The sequence below is a fragment of the Microcaecilia unicolor genome, chromosome 2 (genome assembly GCF_901765095.1).
Source record: "Microcaecilia unicolor chromosome 2, aMicUni1.1, whole genome shotgun sequence".
Taxonomy (NCBI): Eukaryota; Metazoa; Chordata; class Amphibia; order Gymnophiona; family Siphonopidae; genus Microcaecilia; species Microcaecilia unicolor.
Window position 1 is genome coordinate 440,199,837 of NC_044032.1, and position 13,765 is coordinate 440,213,601.

The window sequence follows — 13,765 nt, forward strand, 5'->3', positions numbered from 1 at the left end:
GCGGGCTGGAAATGGCACACAGTAGAGCTGGAACACCATGGTAACCCTACCGTGGCAGCAAAATGAGGAAGGGGCTAGGGTGCAAAAACCTCAATAACAGGATGGTGCGGCCTACCAACAGGGCAAGGTCAGATACACCCAAGAAGATATGGTCAGAATGCAGAACTGAGTGGTCTCACACAGAGATAACCAAGCTTTCTACGTAATGCTAAAAACAGCTAAGCATGTACAGTAGAATTCTAAGAAATATTTAACCATTATATTACCATATATATCCAATAAGGTGTAATTACTGTCATATTACCTGTATCCTGAATGGGCATATGAAAATGAGTGTACTTCCTACTTCAATGGAGAATCTGGACAGCCAGTACTTTTGTATGGGCAGCTAGTCTCCCAAAAGCAATTGACAATTGTATTTATACTTGGTGAGTAAAGAGAATAAAATTGCTTTTCTAACTGATGCAGCCTTGGGTGACTTATTTCTTCCTTGGTATTGGTGGGTGGACCACCATATTGGAAGGGATAAATACACCCAAAAATACAATACATCAAGTAAGCAATTTTGTAACAGAGCGTTGCTGCCCTAAAGCACTGCTTAATCCACAGAAGAAAATTGCCCTGTGTGCTGATGCTTCACAACTTACGGGAACTCTGTGAATGTTCCCTGCTCCTAGGTTGTTTGAAAGGATGCACTACTTTCAATTCAGTAGGAGGCAGCCGTGAAGGTGTCAGGCTCATTTTTACAATCTCCTCCCCTGTATATTTATTGAATCTTCGAATAGTTCCAGTTTTCCATTCAGAATAGTAGCCATGGTCGGCAAACAGAGATAGCCCAATCACGCAACACCTGAAGAGGAAAGCAAACCAAACAATATTTTTTTATTTCTGCTAATTTTTGAAACTGCATTTCTAAAAAGAACTAGGGGCCAGATATTCTAAATAACATATAACATATTGTAAGCCACATTGAGCCTGTAAATAGGTGGGAAAATGTGGGATCCAAATGCAGCAAATAAATAAATAAATGATTTAAATGGGGCTCCTGGCCTCTTACATCACCTGTCCAAGGCTAACCAGACATTTGTAGTGGCATTGAAAATGCCCGGTTAGCGCCCAAGTCAAAACTAGTTAGTTTTGGGTGTTCCAGGGGTGAAGTCAGCAATTAACCGGTTAAGGGGGTCTTTTAGTAAGACACGTTGGCGTTTTTAGTGCGCGCTAAAAATAGGCACGCAATTAACACTAGAGAGACACCAATGTATTCCTATGGATGTCTCTGGCGTTTAGTGTGTGCCTATTTTTAGCGCACGCTAAAAACGCTAGCGTGTCTTAATAAAAGACCCCCTTAGTGCAATATTCAGCACTTAACCAGTTATAGTTAACTGCATAAAAAGGCCGCCCTATCTTTATATGATTCTTTGTAGCTGCCTAAGAACCAAATATCGCACTTAATCAGTTTTAATTTATCCATCTCCGTATACCCAGAAATTCAATGCCGGAGCCCAGACATGGCCTAGAATTGAATTTCTGTTTATAATGTCAGTAGCAGCCAGCAAAATGCTGATCACCACTGGCTGAATATCAGGCCCTTAGTTGTCTTTGTGCTGTTTTTCTGGAGCTGCTTGCAGATAATACAGTTGGATATGAGTCTTCTCTCAACTGTTGATTTCTGAAGAGGAAGAGACATGCAAATGATGTGACCTCTGTAAACCTTTCTGCATTTCTTGCCAGTTTTGGTAAGAATTATATTTAAAATTTTAATTCTGGCTCATAGGGTTTTTTATACAGGAATTCCAGCCTATATACATGCATTACTACTTGCTTGTCTATCTAGAACCTTGCGTTCATCCAATTCTGTCACATATGATATTTTGGCTTGATAAGTCACAGCATACTGCTTTTAGCTGCATTGCTCTGTCTCTTTGGAATTCACTGCCATTGGAACTTAGTCAAGAGGTTTCACATAGGAAATTTAAGGTGAGTCTAAAAACCTGACGCTCAATATTCAAAGCGATTTAACTGGGCAGAAGTTTTATTGCCACAAAAGTGAGCACAAAATACCCAACATGTTTCACCAAACAGGCAGAAATCCAAGAAGTAGGGGTGGACCATGAAATCTTCATAGCCAGTGGTCAATAAAAGCAACTTCATTCAGCACCACACAAATGTTTGACCCTCCACAGGGCCGTGTTTCGACAGAACAACTGTCTGCTTCAGGGGTCTCACACTTACAGTTAAACATCACAAAATATAGGTGCAGAATAATACAACTGGTAATCAATAAATGGCTTTGGTGGCAAACAGCAAGTCCTCACTTCAATAATTCAACCCAGCTGCACTTGCGCTCTTTGTCCAAGCTGATACAAGGGTCAACGACCAGCTCGTGGGTGTGGGGCAACCCAAGGAGACTAAATTACCTCCTTGGGGCAACTTCCTTGTGTAGCGTACCAATCTGGCTGAACGTTGAGATCGCAACACGCATGCGCCAATGGATCAGGTGACCTTTAATGCTGCAGTTGTATTAATCTGCACCTATATTTTGTGATTTTCAGCTGTAAGTGTCAGACTCCTGAAGCAGACGGTTGTTCTGTTGAAACATGATCACATGTCAGGTCAAACACTTGGGTGGTGGTGTCCTTAAATAAAAATAAAAATCAGACAAAAGATTGCAAATTAATACTGTCTAGTACTAAGCATGATGTAAATAGGAACAACAAACATACTTTGAAATGTCTATATGCGAATGCCAGGAGTCTAAGAAATAAGATGGGAGAGTTAGAATATATTGCACTAAATGAAAAATTAGATATAATAGGCATCTCTGAGACCTGGTGGAAGGAGGATAACCAGTGGGACACTGTCATACCGGGGTACAAATTATATTGTAGTGATAGGGTGGATCGAATTGGTAGAGGGGTAGCATTGTATATTAACGAGAGCCTTGAATCAAATAGATTGAAAATTCTGCAGGAAACAAAACACTTCTTGGAATCACTGTGGATTGAAATTCCATGTGTAAAGGGGAAAAGGATAGTGATAGGAGTGTACCACTGTCCGCCTGGCCAGGATGAACAGACGGATGCAGAAATGTTAAAGGAAATTAGGGACGCAAACAAACTGGGCAACACAATAATATTGGTGATTTCAATTACCCCGATATTGACCGGGTAAATATAACATCGGGGCACGCTAGGGAGGTAATATTCCTTGATGAAATCAAGGACAGCTTTATGGAGCAGCTGGTACAGGAGCCGACGAGAGAAGGAAAAATTCTAGACCTAGTCCTTAGTGGAGCGCATGATCTGGTGTGGGAGGTAATGGTGCTGGGGCCGCTTGATAACAGTGATCATAATATGATCGGATTTGATATTAGCTTTGAAGTAAGTATACATAGGAAGTCAAATACATTAGCATTTAACTTTTAAAAAGGAGGCTATGATAAAATGAGAAGAACGGTGAAAAAAAAAACTTAGAGGAGTGACTGCGAGGGTCAAAAATGTACATCAGGCGTGGATGCTGTTCAAACCATACTGGAAGCCCAGGCCAAATATATTCCACATATTAAAAAAGGAGGACGGAAGACCAAATGACAGCTGGCGTGGTTAAAAAGTGAGGTGAAGGAAGCTATTAGAGCTAAAAGAAAGTCCTTCAGAAAATGGAAGAAGAAACCGACTGAAAATAATAAGAAACAGCATAAGGAATGTCAAGTCAAATGCAAAGCACTGATAAGGAAGGCTAAGAGAGACTTCGAAAAAAAGATTGCGTTGGAGGCAAAAACACATAGTACATTTTTTTTTTTAGGTATATTAAAAGCAGAAAGCCCGCAAAAGAATCGGTTGGACCGCTAGATGACCGAGGAGTAAAAGGGGTGATCAGGTAAGACAAAGCCATGGTGGAGAGATTAAATTAATTCTTTGCTTCAGTCTTCACTGAGGAAGATTTGGGTGAGATACCGGTGCCAGAAATGGTATTCGAAGCTGACGAGTCGGAGAAACTTAATGAATTCTCTGTAAACCTGGAGGATGTAATGGGGCAGTTCTACAAACTGAAGAGTAGCAAATCTCCTGGACTGGATGGTATTCATCCCAGAATACTGATAGAACTGAAAAATGAGCTTGCGGAGCTAATGTTAGTAATATGTAATTTATCCTTAAAATCGAGCGTGGTACTGGAAGATTGGAGGGTGGCCAATGTAACGCCGATTTTTTTAAACGTTTCCAGAGGAGATCCGGGAAATTATAGACCGGTGAGTCTGACGTCGGTGCCGGGCAAAATTACAGAGCACATTCAAAAGCATAGATTAATGAGACAAAGAGGGGCATAATCGAACGCTGCTGGCCAAATAGGTCGCCGGCAATCTATTGTGGTGCCGGTACTACAGTTGGCCGGAACCGTATTATCGAAAATGATGGCCAGCCATTTTTTTTCGATAATACGGTTTAGCCCGGCCAAATGACGTGGATTTCGCCGGGTTTGAGATGGCCGGGTTTGTTTTTCAGCGATAATGGAAAAAAACACCGGCGATCTCCAACCCGGCGAAATCCAAGCCATTTGGTCATGGGAGGAGCCACCATTTGTAGCGCACTAGTCCCCCTGACATGCCAGGACACCAACTGGGCACCCTAGACATGTGGGTACAGTGGGTTTTGGAGGGCTCCCATTACCAGCACAAGTGTTACAGGTAGGGGGGGATGGGTCTGGGTCCGCCTGCCTTAAGTGCACTGCGGTACCCACTAAAAGTGCTCCAGGGACAGGACTTGTTGCTGCTGTATAAGCTTGCCACACCAGTTGACACCTGAACACTAATCTCTTTGAAAAAGTCCTTTATTTGAATAAGCATGTTTACTCACAGTTAACTGCAGATCAGAGGTTGTGCCCCACTGGCAAAGAGTCTTCCTGGTACTGAGATTAGCAGTAGGTCAGAGCTGGCAGAATGGTGTACAATGCCCTCTTTCAGCCACATTCAAGGTAAGAACTAAGTTCTCTAACGTGGCTAACACAGGAAAGGGAACTAAAACTGGCTTACAGCATGGCCGCTACCTCATGGACTAACGGAAGTAAAACAGGGCACACTCTGACCCAGTTAGCAGGGGGAAAAGCACCATGGGAGTACGGCCCAGTACCCTACACCCACCACAATGCATTACTGATGTGACTCTGCAGTGCACCTAACAGAAAAGGTGTCACACTCACCCGAGAGCCACATCACAACCAGGGAAAGGCTGTCGGAGGATAGAACACATTCTGCTGTCATGGAGGTGGGTACAGCATTTGAGGCTGACATACAGGCTGGCAAAAAAGGTTTTTAATTTTATTTTTTTAGTGTGGGAGGGGGTTGGTGACCACTGGGGGAGTATGGGGAGGTCATCCCCCATTCCCTCCGGTGGTCATCTGGTCAGTTGGGGCACCTTTTTGAGGCTTGGTCGTGAAAATAAAAGGACCAAGTAAACCCCGCGAAATACTGCTTATCACCGGGGTTTTTTTTCCATTATCGGCGAAAGCCGGCCATCTGGTAGCCACGCCCACGCCTGCCCATGTCCTGCCTTCACTTAGTCGGTGACACGCCCCTTTGAACTTTTGCCGGCGAGGCGACAGGAAAGCAGCGATGCTGTCAAAAACGCAGCTTTCGATTATATCGATTTCACCACTTTTCCGAGATCGCCGGCCATCTCCCGATTTGTGTCGGGAAATGGCAGGCAATCACTTTCGATTATAAGTTGGAAAGTCAACTTGGATTTAGTAAAGGGAAATCTTGCCTCACCAATCTACTACATTTCTTTGAAGGGGTGAACAAACATGTGGATAAAGGTGAGCCGGTTGATGTTGTGTATCTGGATTTTCAGAAGGCGTTTGACAAAATACCTCATGAAAGACTCCAGAGGAAATTGGAGAGTCATGGGATAGGAGGTAGTGTTCTATTGTGGATTAGAAACTGGTTAAAAGATCGAAAACAGAGAGTAGGGTTAAATGGTCAGTATTCTCAATGGAGAAGGGTAGTTAGTGGGGTTCCCCAGGGGTCTGTGCTAGGACCGCTGCTTTTTAACATATTTATAAATGACCTAGAGATGGGAGTAACTAGTGAGTTAATTAAATTTGCTGATGACACAAAGTTATTCAAAGTCATTAAACAGGAGTGGAGGAGTGGCCTAGTGGTTAGAGTGGTGGACTTTGGTCCTGGGGAACTGGGTTTGATTCCCACTACAGGCACAGGCAGCTCCTTGTGACTTTGGGCAAGTCACTTAACCCTCCATTGCCCCAGGTACAAATAAGTACCTAAGCCGCATTGAGCCTGCCATGAGTGGGAAAGCAAGGGGTACAAATTTTTTTAAAAAATTGCGGGAGGATTGTGAAAATTACAAGAGGACCTTATGTCAGATGACGTTTAATGTGAGCAACTGCAAAGTGTTGCATGTGGGAAAGAGGAACCCAAATTATAGCTAAGTCATGCAAGGTTCCACGTTAGGAGTCACAGACCAAGAAAGGGATCTAGGTGTCGTCGTTGATGATACACTGAAACCTTCTGCTCAGTGTGCTGCTGTGGCTAAGAAAGCAAATAGAATGTTAGGTATTATTAGGAAAGGAATGGAAAACAAAAATGAGGATGTTATAATGCCTTTGTATCGCTCCATGGTGCAACCGTACCTCGAATATTGTGTTCAATTCTGGTCGCCGCATCTCAAAAAAGATATAGTGGAATTAGAAAAGGTGCAGAGAAGTGTGACGAAAATGATAAAGGGGATGGGACAACTTCCCTATGAGGAAAGGTTAAAGCGGCTAGGGCTCTTCAGCTTGGAGAAAAGGCGGCTGAGGGGAGATATGATGAAGGTCTATAAAATAATGAAAGGAATTGAACGGGTAGATGTGAAGCGTCTGTTTATGCTTTCAAAAAATACTAGAACTAGGGGGCATGCGATGAAGCTACAATGTAGTAAATTTAAAATAAATTGGAGAAAATGTTTCTTCATTCAACGTGTAATTAAACTCGAATTCGTTGCCAGAGAATGTGGTAAAGGCAGTTAGCTTAGCGGAGTTTAAAAAAGGTTTGGACGGCTTCCTAAAGGAAAAGTCCATAGACCGTTATTAAATGGACTTGTGGAAAATCCACTATTTCTGGGATAAGCAGTATAAAATGTTTTGTACTTTTTTGGGATCTTACCAGGTATTTGTGACCTGGATTGGCCACTGTTGGAAACAGGATGCTGGGCTTGATGGACCTTTGGTCTTTCCAAGTATGGCACTTATGTACTTATGTAATAAAATTGCTTTTATTGACCACTGGCTGTGAAGATTTCTTGGTCCACTCCTACTTCTTGGATTTATGCCTGTTGGGTATTTTGTGTTTATTTTTGTGGCATGCACACAGGCACAATCCTCCCACTTTTGTTTGGTCTGTTAAAAGCCCGTACCTGTCAAACAAAAGGTTAGAGGTCGTGGGACTCCCAGACCCCCCTCCCTCCAACAGCAAGACCCTGATGCCCCCTCCCAGGTCAGCGACACTGTGGCAGGAGGTCCATTAGACCTCCAGAACTCTAACAGCCCCCCAACACGAGGGCATGGGGGCTGGAGATCCGGTGCAATATAAAGGAAACTCCCTTATATGGTAGGGAAGCCCCACCCAGCACATCCTAGGATGCAGTGGGCAGGGCAGGGTGCCACCTTTTTGAAGGCAGCACTGGACCTCCTCCAATGCAGAGTATGGGGGGGCAGGCTGCTTGCTAGACCAACAGGGTGGGGGGGAGGGTTATTTAGGCAGCCCAATTGGGCCACCAGGGATGATTGTGGGTATGGGGTGTTTGGGGGATGGAGATCCACCAGATGTTAGCCCCCCATATCTGGGGGTGGGGGAGGGAGAAGGCCACTGGGTCACCGGGGAAAATTGGAGTTAAAAGGCCTGCATGTGAGAGGGGAGGGGTTGGTGGGCCTGCAAGCATGCATATGCATACTGGACAGGGCTCCCCATTCCTCCCCAATTCTCTGCAAATCCTAACATCAGCTCTGAGCTGGCATAGGGTTTGCTGTGGGAGCAGCATAAAATGCTGTCAGGTACATGCCTAACTGTGTACATTTAGGCAAGAGCATTTACACCAGTCTTTGAGCTACCATAAGTACTCAAGACTAAAGCTAGCATGCAACAATGAACTTCAGACTGTGTGCATAATTACTGTTCTAAACTTAACATCCAATTAACAGCGCTGATTAGCTAGTTAACCAATTAGGTTATGCGTATTGTTAGAGAACACGCTTTGATTTCCACTTGGAAATCAAGGCATGCTATATAGAATTTGGGGGGTAAGTGTGAAGTTTAGAACAGTAATTATGCACACAGTTTGAAGTTCATTGTTGCATGCTAGCTTTAGGCTTGCAAGCAATGATCAGCACTAATTGGCATTAATTAAGATTTACACTCACAACTCGCTAAGTGTATTCTGTAACATGGTGTGCGTAAATTCTAATCACACAGTTGAAAAGGGGGCATGGTCAGGGGCGGGGCATGAGCATTTCTACAATATATATGTTCATTATTATAGAATACACTCGCTCTGCGTCTAATTTCAGCATCAGGATGTACACCAAGTAAAACATGGCCTAAATGAACGCGACCAAATTTAGTCACATGTATTCTACATACCGTGCAGAAATTTAAGCCAATTCTATAACATTTTGGTGTACTTTAGGGAATATACCCAGGCATATTTTTTACCGTGCAGATTTTTCATTCCAGCACTTATCTATAGGCAATCTAGAGAGAATCAGCCCCTCCCCTCCAGGTGGGGAGGGGGGATATCCGGACTAACACTATTTAACAAAGAAATGAAACAATTTGAACAAACGATAGCAAGCGGAAACAACAGAAAGAACATGCACATCCCTAGAATCTGCAGAATATTATTTTGTGGGGGTAAGAGGGATAGGAAAAGATATATAAGACTTACTGTCTAGAATACTTCAGCAAATGAGTAGCGCTGCTGTCATAATTACAAGAACCAATGCTTGAAAAGTCTTCAGCATCATACTGGATCCAAAATATTCTCCTTTCCATTAGATCCAGTGTCAGAGTCTGTACTTTCGCTGAGACTCTGAAAAGGGCAGTGGGTCGGGTTCCATCCATGGTTGCTCTGTGAATGCCAGAAGAGGTGATACCAGAAGTCCAAAATAAGAACCTGAAGAAAATAAAACGTATTATCAGAAATGTCCGTCAGAAATCACTACTATCAGACTTAAGTAAATATGATGATAGTAAACACATTTTCTTTATTGAGCCACGGCTCTATGTAAAGTAAAACCACACACAGTTGAAAGGGCTAAGTATGCTGCAGAGTGGACAAGAAAAGAAAAAGAGAATGTTTGCATAGTGCTAGACTATTGTTTATTTGCCTTGAAAAGCTCTATTAAGGCAGCTGACAGGGGTAGTAAACCTACCTTTCTACTGGATCAATAGCCAGGCTTGTGGGGTGAACCAGATTCACAAGGACTCTGGAATTCTTCCCATTCACATTCGTTGATTCGATGGTTCCCTTCTGCTCATTGGCCCAAAGAAGAACTTTGTTTATCCAGTCTATCGCAAACCCTGAAATGCCCTTTTCAACAAAACTCACCGTCTGTGAAATGAAAATAGAGCAATGTCTAAACGTTTGTCTTAACAATACAGGCACAAAATGACAAGTCTTCTTCTCTTGTGTAGTAAAAGTTCTTCTGACATATAGAAGGCAATTCTTTAAGTGGGTACCTAAATTTAGGTGCCATTAATGGACCCGATATTCAGCACTATTTAACTAGCCAGGAACCATTCTGACCGGTTACAGTGGTGGAAATAAGTATTTGATCCCTTGCTGATTTTGTAAGTTTGCCCACTGACAAAGACATGAGCAGCCCATAATTGAAGGGTAGGTTATTGGTAACAGTGAGAGATAGCACATCACAAATTAAATCCGGAAAATCACATTGTGGAAAGTATATGAATTTATTTGCATTCTGCAGAGGGAAATAAGTATTTAATCCCTCTGGCAAACAAGACCTAATACTTGGTGGCAAAACCCTTGTTGGCAAGCACAGCGGTCAGACGTCTTCTGTAGTTGATGATGAGGTTTGCACACATGTCAGGAGGAATTTTGGTCCACTCCTCTTTGCAGATCATCTCTAAATCATTAAGAGTTCTGGGCTGTCGCTTGGCAACTCGCAGCTTCAGCTCCCTCCATAAGTTTTCAATGGGATTAAGGTCTGGTGACTGGCTAGGCCACTCCATGACCCTAATGTGCTTCTTCCTGAGCCACTCCTTTGTTGCCTTGGCTGTATGTTTTGGGTCATTGTCGTGCTGGAAGACCCAGCCACGACCCATTTTTAAGGCCCTGGCGGAGGGAAGGAGGTTGTCACTCAGAATTGTACGGTACATGGCCCCATCCATTCTCCCATTGATGCGGTGAAGTAGTCCTGTGCCCTTAGCAGAGAAACACCCCCAAAACATAACATTTCCACCTCCATGCTTGACAGTGGGGACGGTGTTCTTTGGGTCATAGGCAGCATTTCTCTTCCTCCAAACACGGCGAGTTGAGTTCATGCCAAAGAGCTCAATTTTTGTCTCATCTGACCACAGCACCTTCTCCCAATCACTCTCGGCATCATCCAGGTGTTCACTGGCAAACTTCAGACGGGCCGTCACATGTGCCTTCCGGAGCAGGGGGACCTTGCGGGCACTGCAGGATTGCAATCCGTTATGTCGTAATGTGTTACCAATGGTTTTCGTGGTGACAGTGGTCCCAGCTGCCTTGAGATCATTGACAAGTTCCCCCCTTGTAGTTGTAGGCTGATTTCTAACCTTCCTCATGATCAAGGATACCCCACGAGGTGAGATTTTGCGTGGAGCCCCAGATCTTTGTCGATTGACAGTCATTTTGTACTTCTTCCATTTTCTTACTATGGCACCAACAGTTGTCTCCTTCTCGCCCAGCGTCTTACTGATGGTTTTGTAGCCCATTCCAGCCTTGTGCAGGTGTATGATCTTGTCCCTGACATCCTTAGACAGCTCCTTGCTCTTGGCCATTTTGTAGAGGTTAGAGTCTGACTGATTCACTGAGTCTGTGGACAGGTGTCTTTCATACAGGTGACCATTGCCGACAGCTGTCTGTCATGCAGGTAACGAGTTGATTTGGAGCATCTACCTGGTCTGTAGGGGCCAGATCTCTTACTGGTTGGTGGGGGATCAAATACTTATTTCCCTCTGCAGAATGCAAATAAATTCATATACTTTCCACAATGTGATTTTCCGGATTTAATTTGTGATGTGCTATCTCTCACTGTTACCAATAACCTACCCTTCAATTATGGGCTGCTCATGTCTTTGTCAGTGGGCAAACTTACAAAATCAGCAAGGGATCAAATACTTATTTCCACCACTGTATATAGCACTGAATATTGAGGTGGGGGGGGGGGAGTTGTTTAGCACCAGCAATCATTTTGACAACTTGGTTCCTATGACTGGAACAATGCTTCAGAGACACTATTTACATAAATTGTATCCATCAGACAGGTGAAGGCAAGTTATAAAGTACCAAATTACCAAATACAGTCTTTTATAATCTTCTCTCTAATCCTCTATTCTTAGTTACAAATCTTACAGCAAAGCTGGATCTCCCCAGAAGGATATCTGGTACTGGAGGCTTTACCTTGGCCACTGCTTGTACCTGGGATCAGTAGCATGAATCTTGCTACTATTTGGGATTCTCTCAGGTACCTGAATTGGCCACTGTTGGAAGCAGGATACTGGGCTGGATGGACCATCAGTCTGACCTAGTATGACATGTTCTTATGACTCGGCTTTCTCCTTCTCAGGCTGGATTGTGTAGCATCTCTTTTCCTGTATTCTTTATTCATCGCAAAAGGAGGTGGCAGTGGACCGGCTCCCCATTCCAGTGGCAACCTCAAGCAGTCCAGCAGCTTTCCAGCCTTCTCACTCCCAGTACTTTGTGGTCAGAGATGGTACTAGTTAGCAACCTTTCTCCCTGTACGTAAGAAGATGCTGCAGGCAAGAGGTTAATAGCAAAATTCTGTCCCCTTGCATTGGTGTTAAGGGACTGCTCAGGGACTTAGAGCCAAAACCCTAGTGGCTTGGGATCTGGAACCAAAGACAGGACCCCCTCCCCCTTTGGCTGAATATTGATACCAGCCCAGACTTTCTCTCCAAGGTGTGTATCCTCCCATCCTTTCAATCGGGAAGGAGAACACAGCCCCTGTTCTCCAAAAAGGTTAGAACTCCTTTACTCTGGTAGAGAGAAAGAGAAGGGGATGGGATTTGATATACTGCCTTTCTATGGTTACAATCAAAACGGTTCACATATTATATACAAGTACTTATTTTGTACCTGGGCAATGGAGGGTTAAGTGACTTCCCCAGAGTCACAAGGAGCTGCAGTGGAAATTGAACCCAGTTCCTCGGGTTAGAGCAACTAAAGATTACAGTTCCTTGGCTGTCTCTACACATCTAATGAGTAAAGAGGGAAGAAGATCTGGAGAAAAATGTGCTATAGTGCCATGGGGTGTGTATCTATCAATGGACCACCCCAATACTAGGACACCCCCTTACACCTATGATCATAAATTGCCACAGAGATGATACAGACCACTACCTATGTAGTAGCTACATCATCTAAAATCTGTTTCCTCCAATCACCAATCTTGCATTTGTAGGATGCTGTTTGTCGTGTTCCCAGCAGACTGAGACTTATTGATTATCGTACAACTATCTCTAATCTGGTGCAGCAGCAGTTAGAATAGTACAACCCTTTAAGCAGCATATCCATGAAAGCAGTCAGTGCACTAGCTGCCAGCAGTAGACATTTCCTCATTTGAATGTCAAAAGAAAGCAACTTTACCTCTCGTTTGGTGCCATTCAGAAATACTCTCTGTAGGATTCCCTTCTCAGAGTCCACCCAATAGACTGTTTCTTCTTCATAATGGAAATCCAGCATGATTGACTTGCCAGCACTAGCCACCAGTTTGCGATGATTGGTCCCTTCTCTGTCAATTCTAAAAATGGCGTCTTCATAGCTGAATATCAAGAATGGTTCAGGAGCTGAAAAAGACCATAAATCTTTGTGGACACCTTTTGTGTTGTTTACACCTTACAGGTCTATACCTTTTCTTCCACAGAAATCTAGCACTGAGCACATGCAGAAATCAACAGCATTTAAAGAAAACCCAGAACAAAACTGCTGGTAGAGTTCACAAGTACTAGAAAAAAAACTGTCCCTCACATGATAATCAGTCTTGCAATTAAACATATTTTTTTTTAGTTTACCTTCCAAATATCTTTGCAGCTGTTGATAGGTTCAGGGTTTGTAATTCCCAGTTTTCACTAGCAGGCTTATTTTCAAAAGAGAAGGGCGCCCATCTTTCTACACAAATCGCAAGATGGGTGTCCTTCTCACAGGGTCGCCCAAATCGGCATAATCAAAAGCCGATTTTAGGTGTCCTCAGCTGCTTTCCGTTGTGGGGATGACCAAAGTTCATGGGGGGGGGGGGTCGGAGGCATAGTGAAGCGGGACTGGGGCGTGCCTAACACATGGGTGTCCTTGACCGATAATGGAAAATAGAAGGGCGTCCCTGATGAACACTTGGATGACTTTACCTGGTCCTTTTTTTCTTACGACCAAGCCACATAAATGTGCCCTAAATGACCAGATGACCACCGGAGGGAATCGGGGATGACCTCCCCTTACTTCCCCACCCTCAAAAAAATTTTTTTAAATATTTTTTTCCAGCCTCTATGCCA

At 43.6% G+C, this 13,765-nt stretch overlaps 1 protein-coding gene across 1 annotated transcript in view; it reads right to left on the minus strand.

The window, feature by feature from the left end:
• EGF (epidermal growth factor) overlaps positions 1 to 13,765 on the minus strand; it is a 102,140-nt gene that overhangs the window by 67,521 nt on the left and 20,854 nt on the right. Inside the window, exons 2-5 of the mRNA XM_030190858.1 lie at positions 12,867 to 13,066; positions 9,421 to 9,599; positions 8,934 to 9,161; positions 648 to 850 (exon numbers count right to left, since the gene is read on the minus strand). Coding sequence (XP_030046718.1) covers positions 648 to 850; positions 8,934 to 9,161; positions 9,421 to 9,599; positions 12,867 to 13,066 — 810 coding nt within the window. The remainder of the gene's footprint in view (positions 1 to 647; positions 851 to 8,933; positions 9,162 to 9,420; positions 9,600 to 12,866; positions 13,067 to 13,765) is intronic.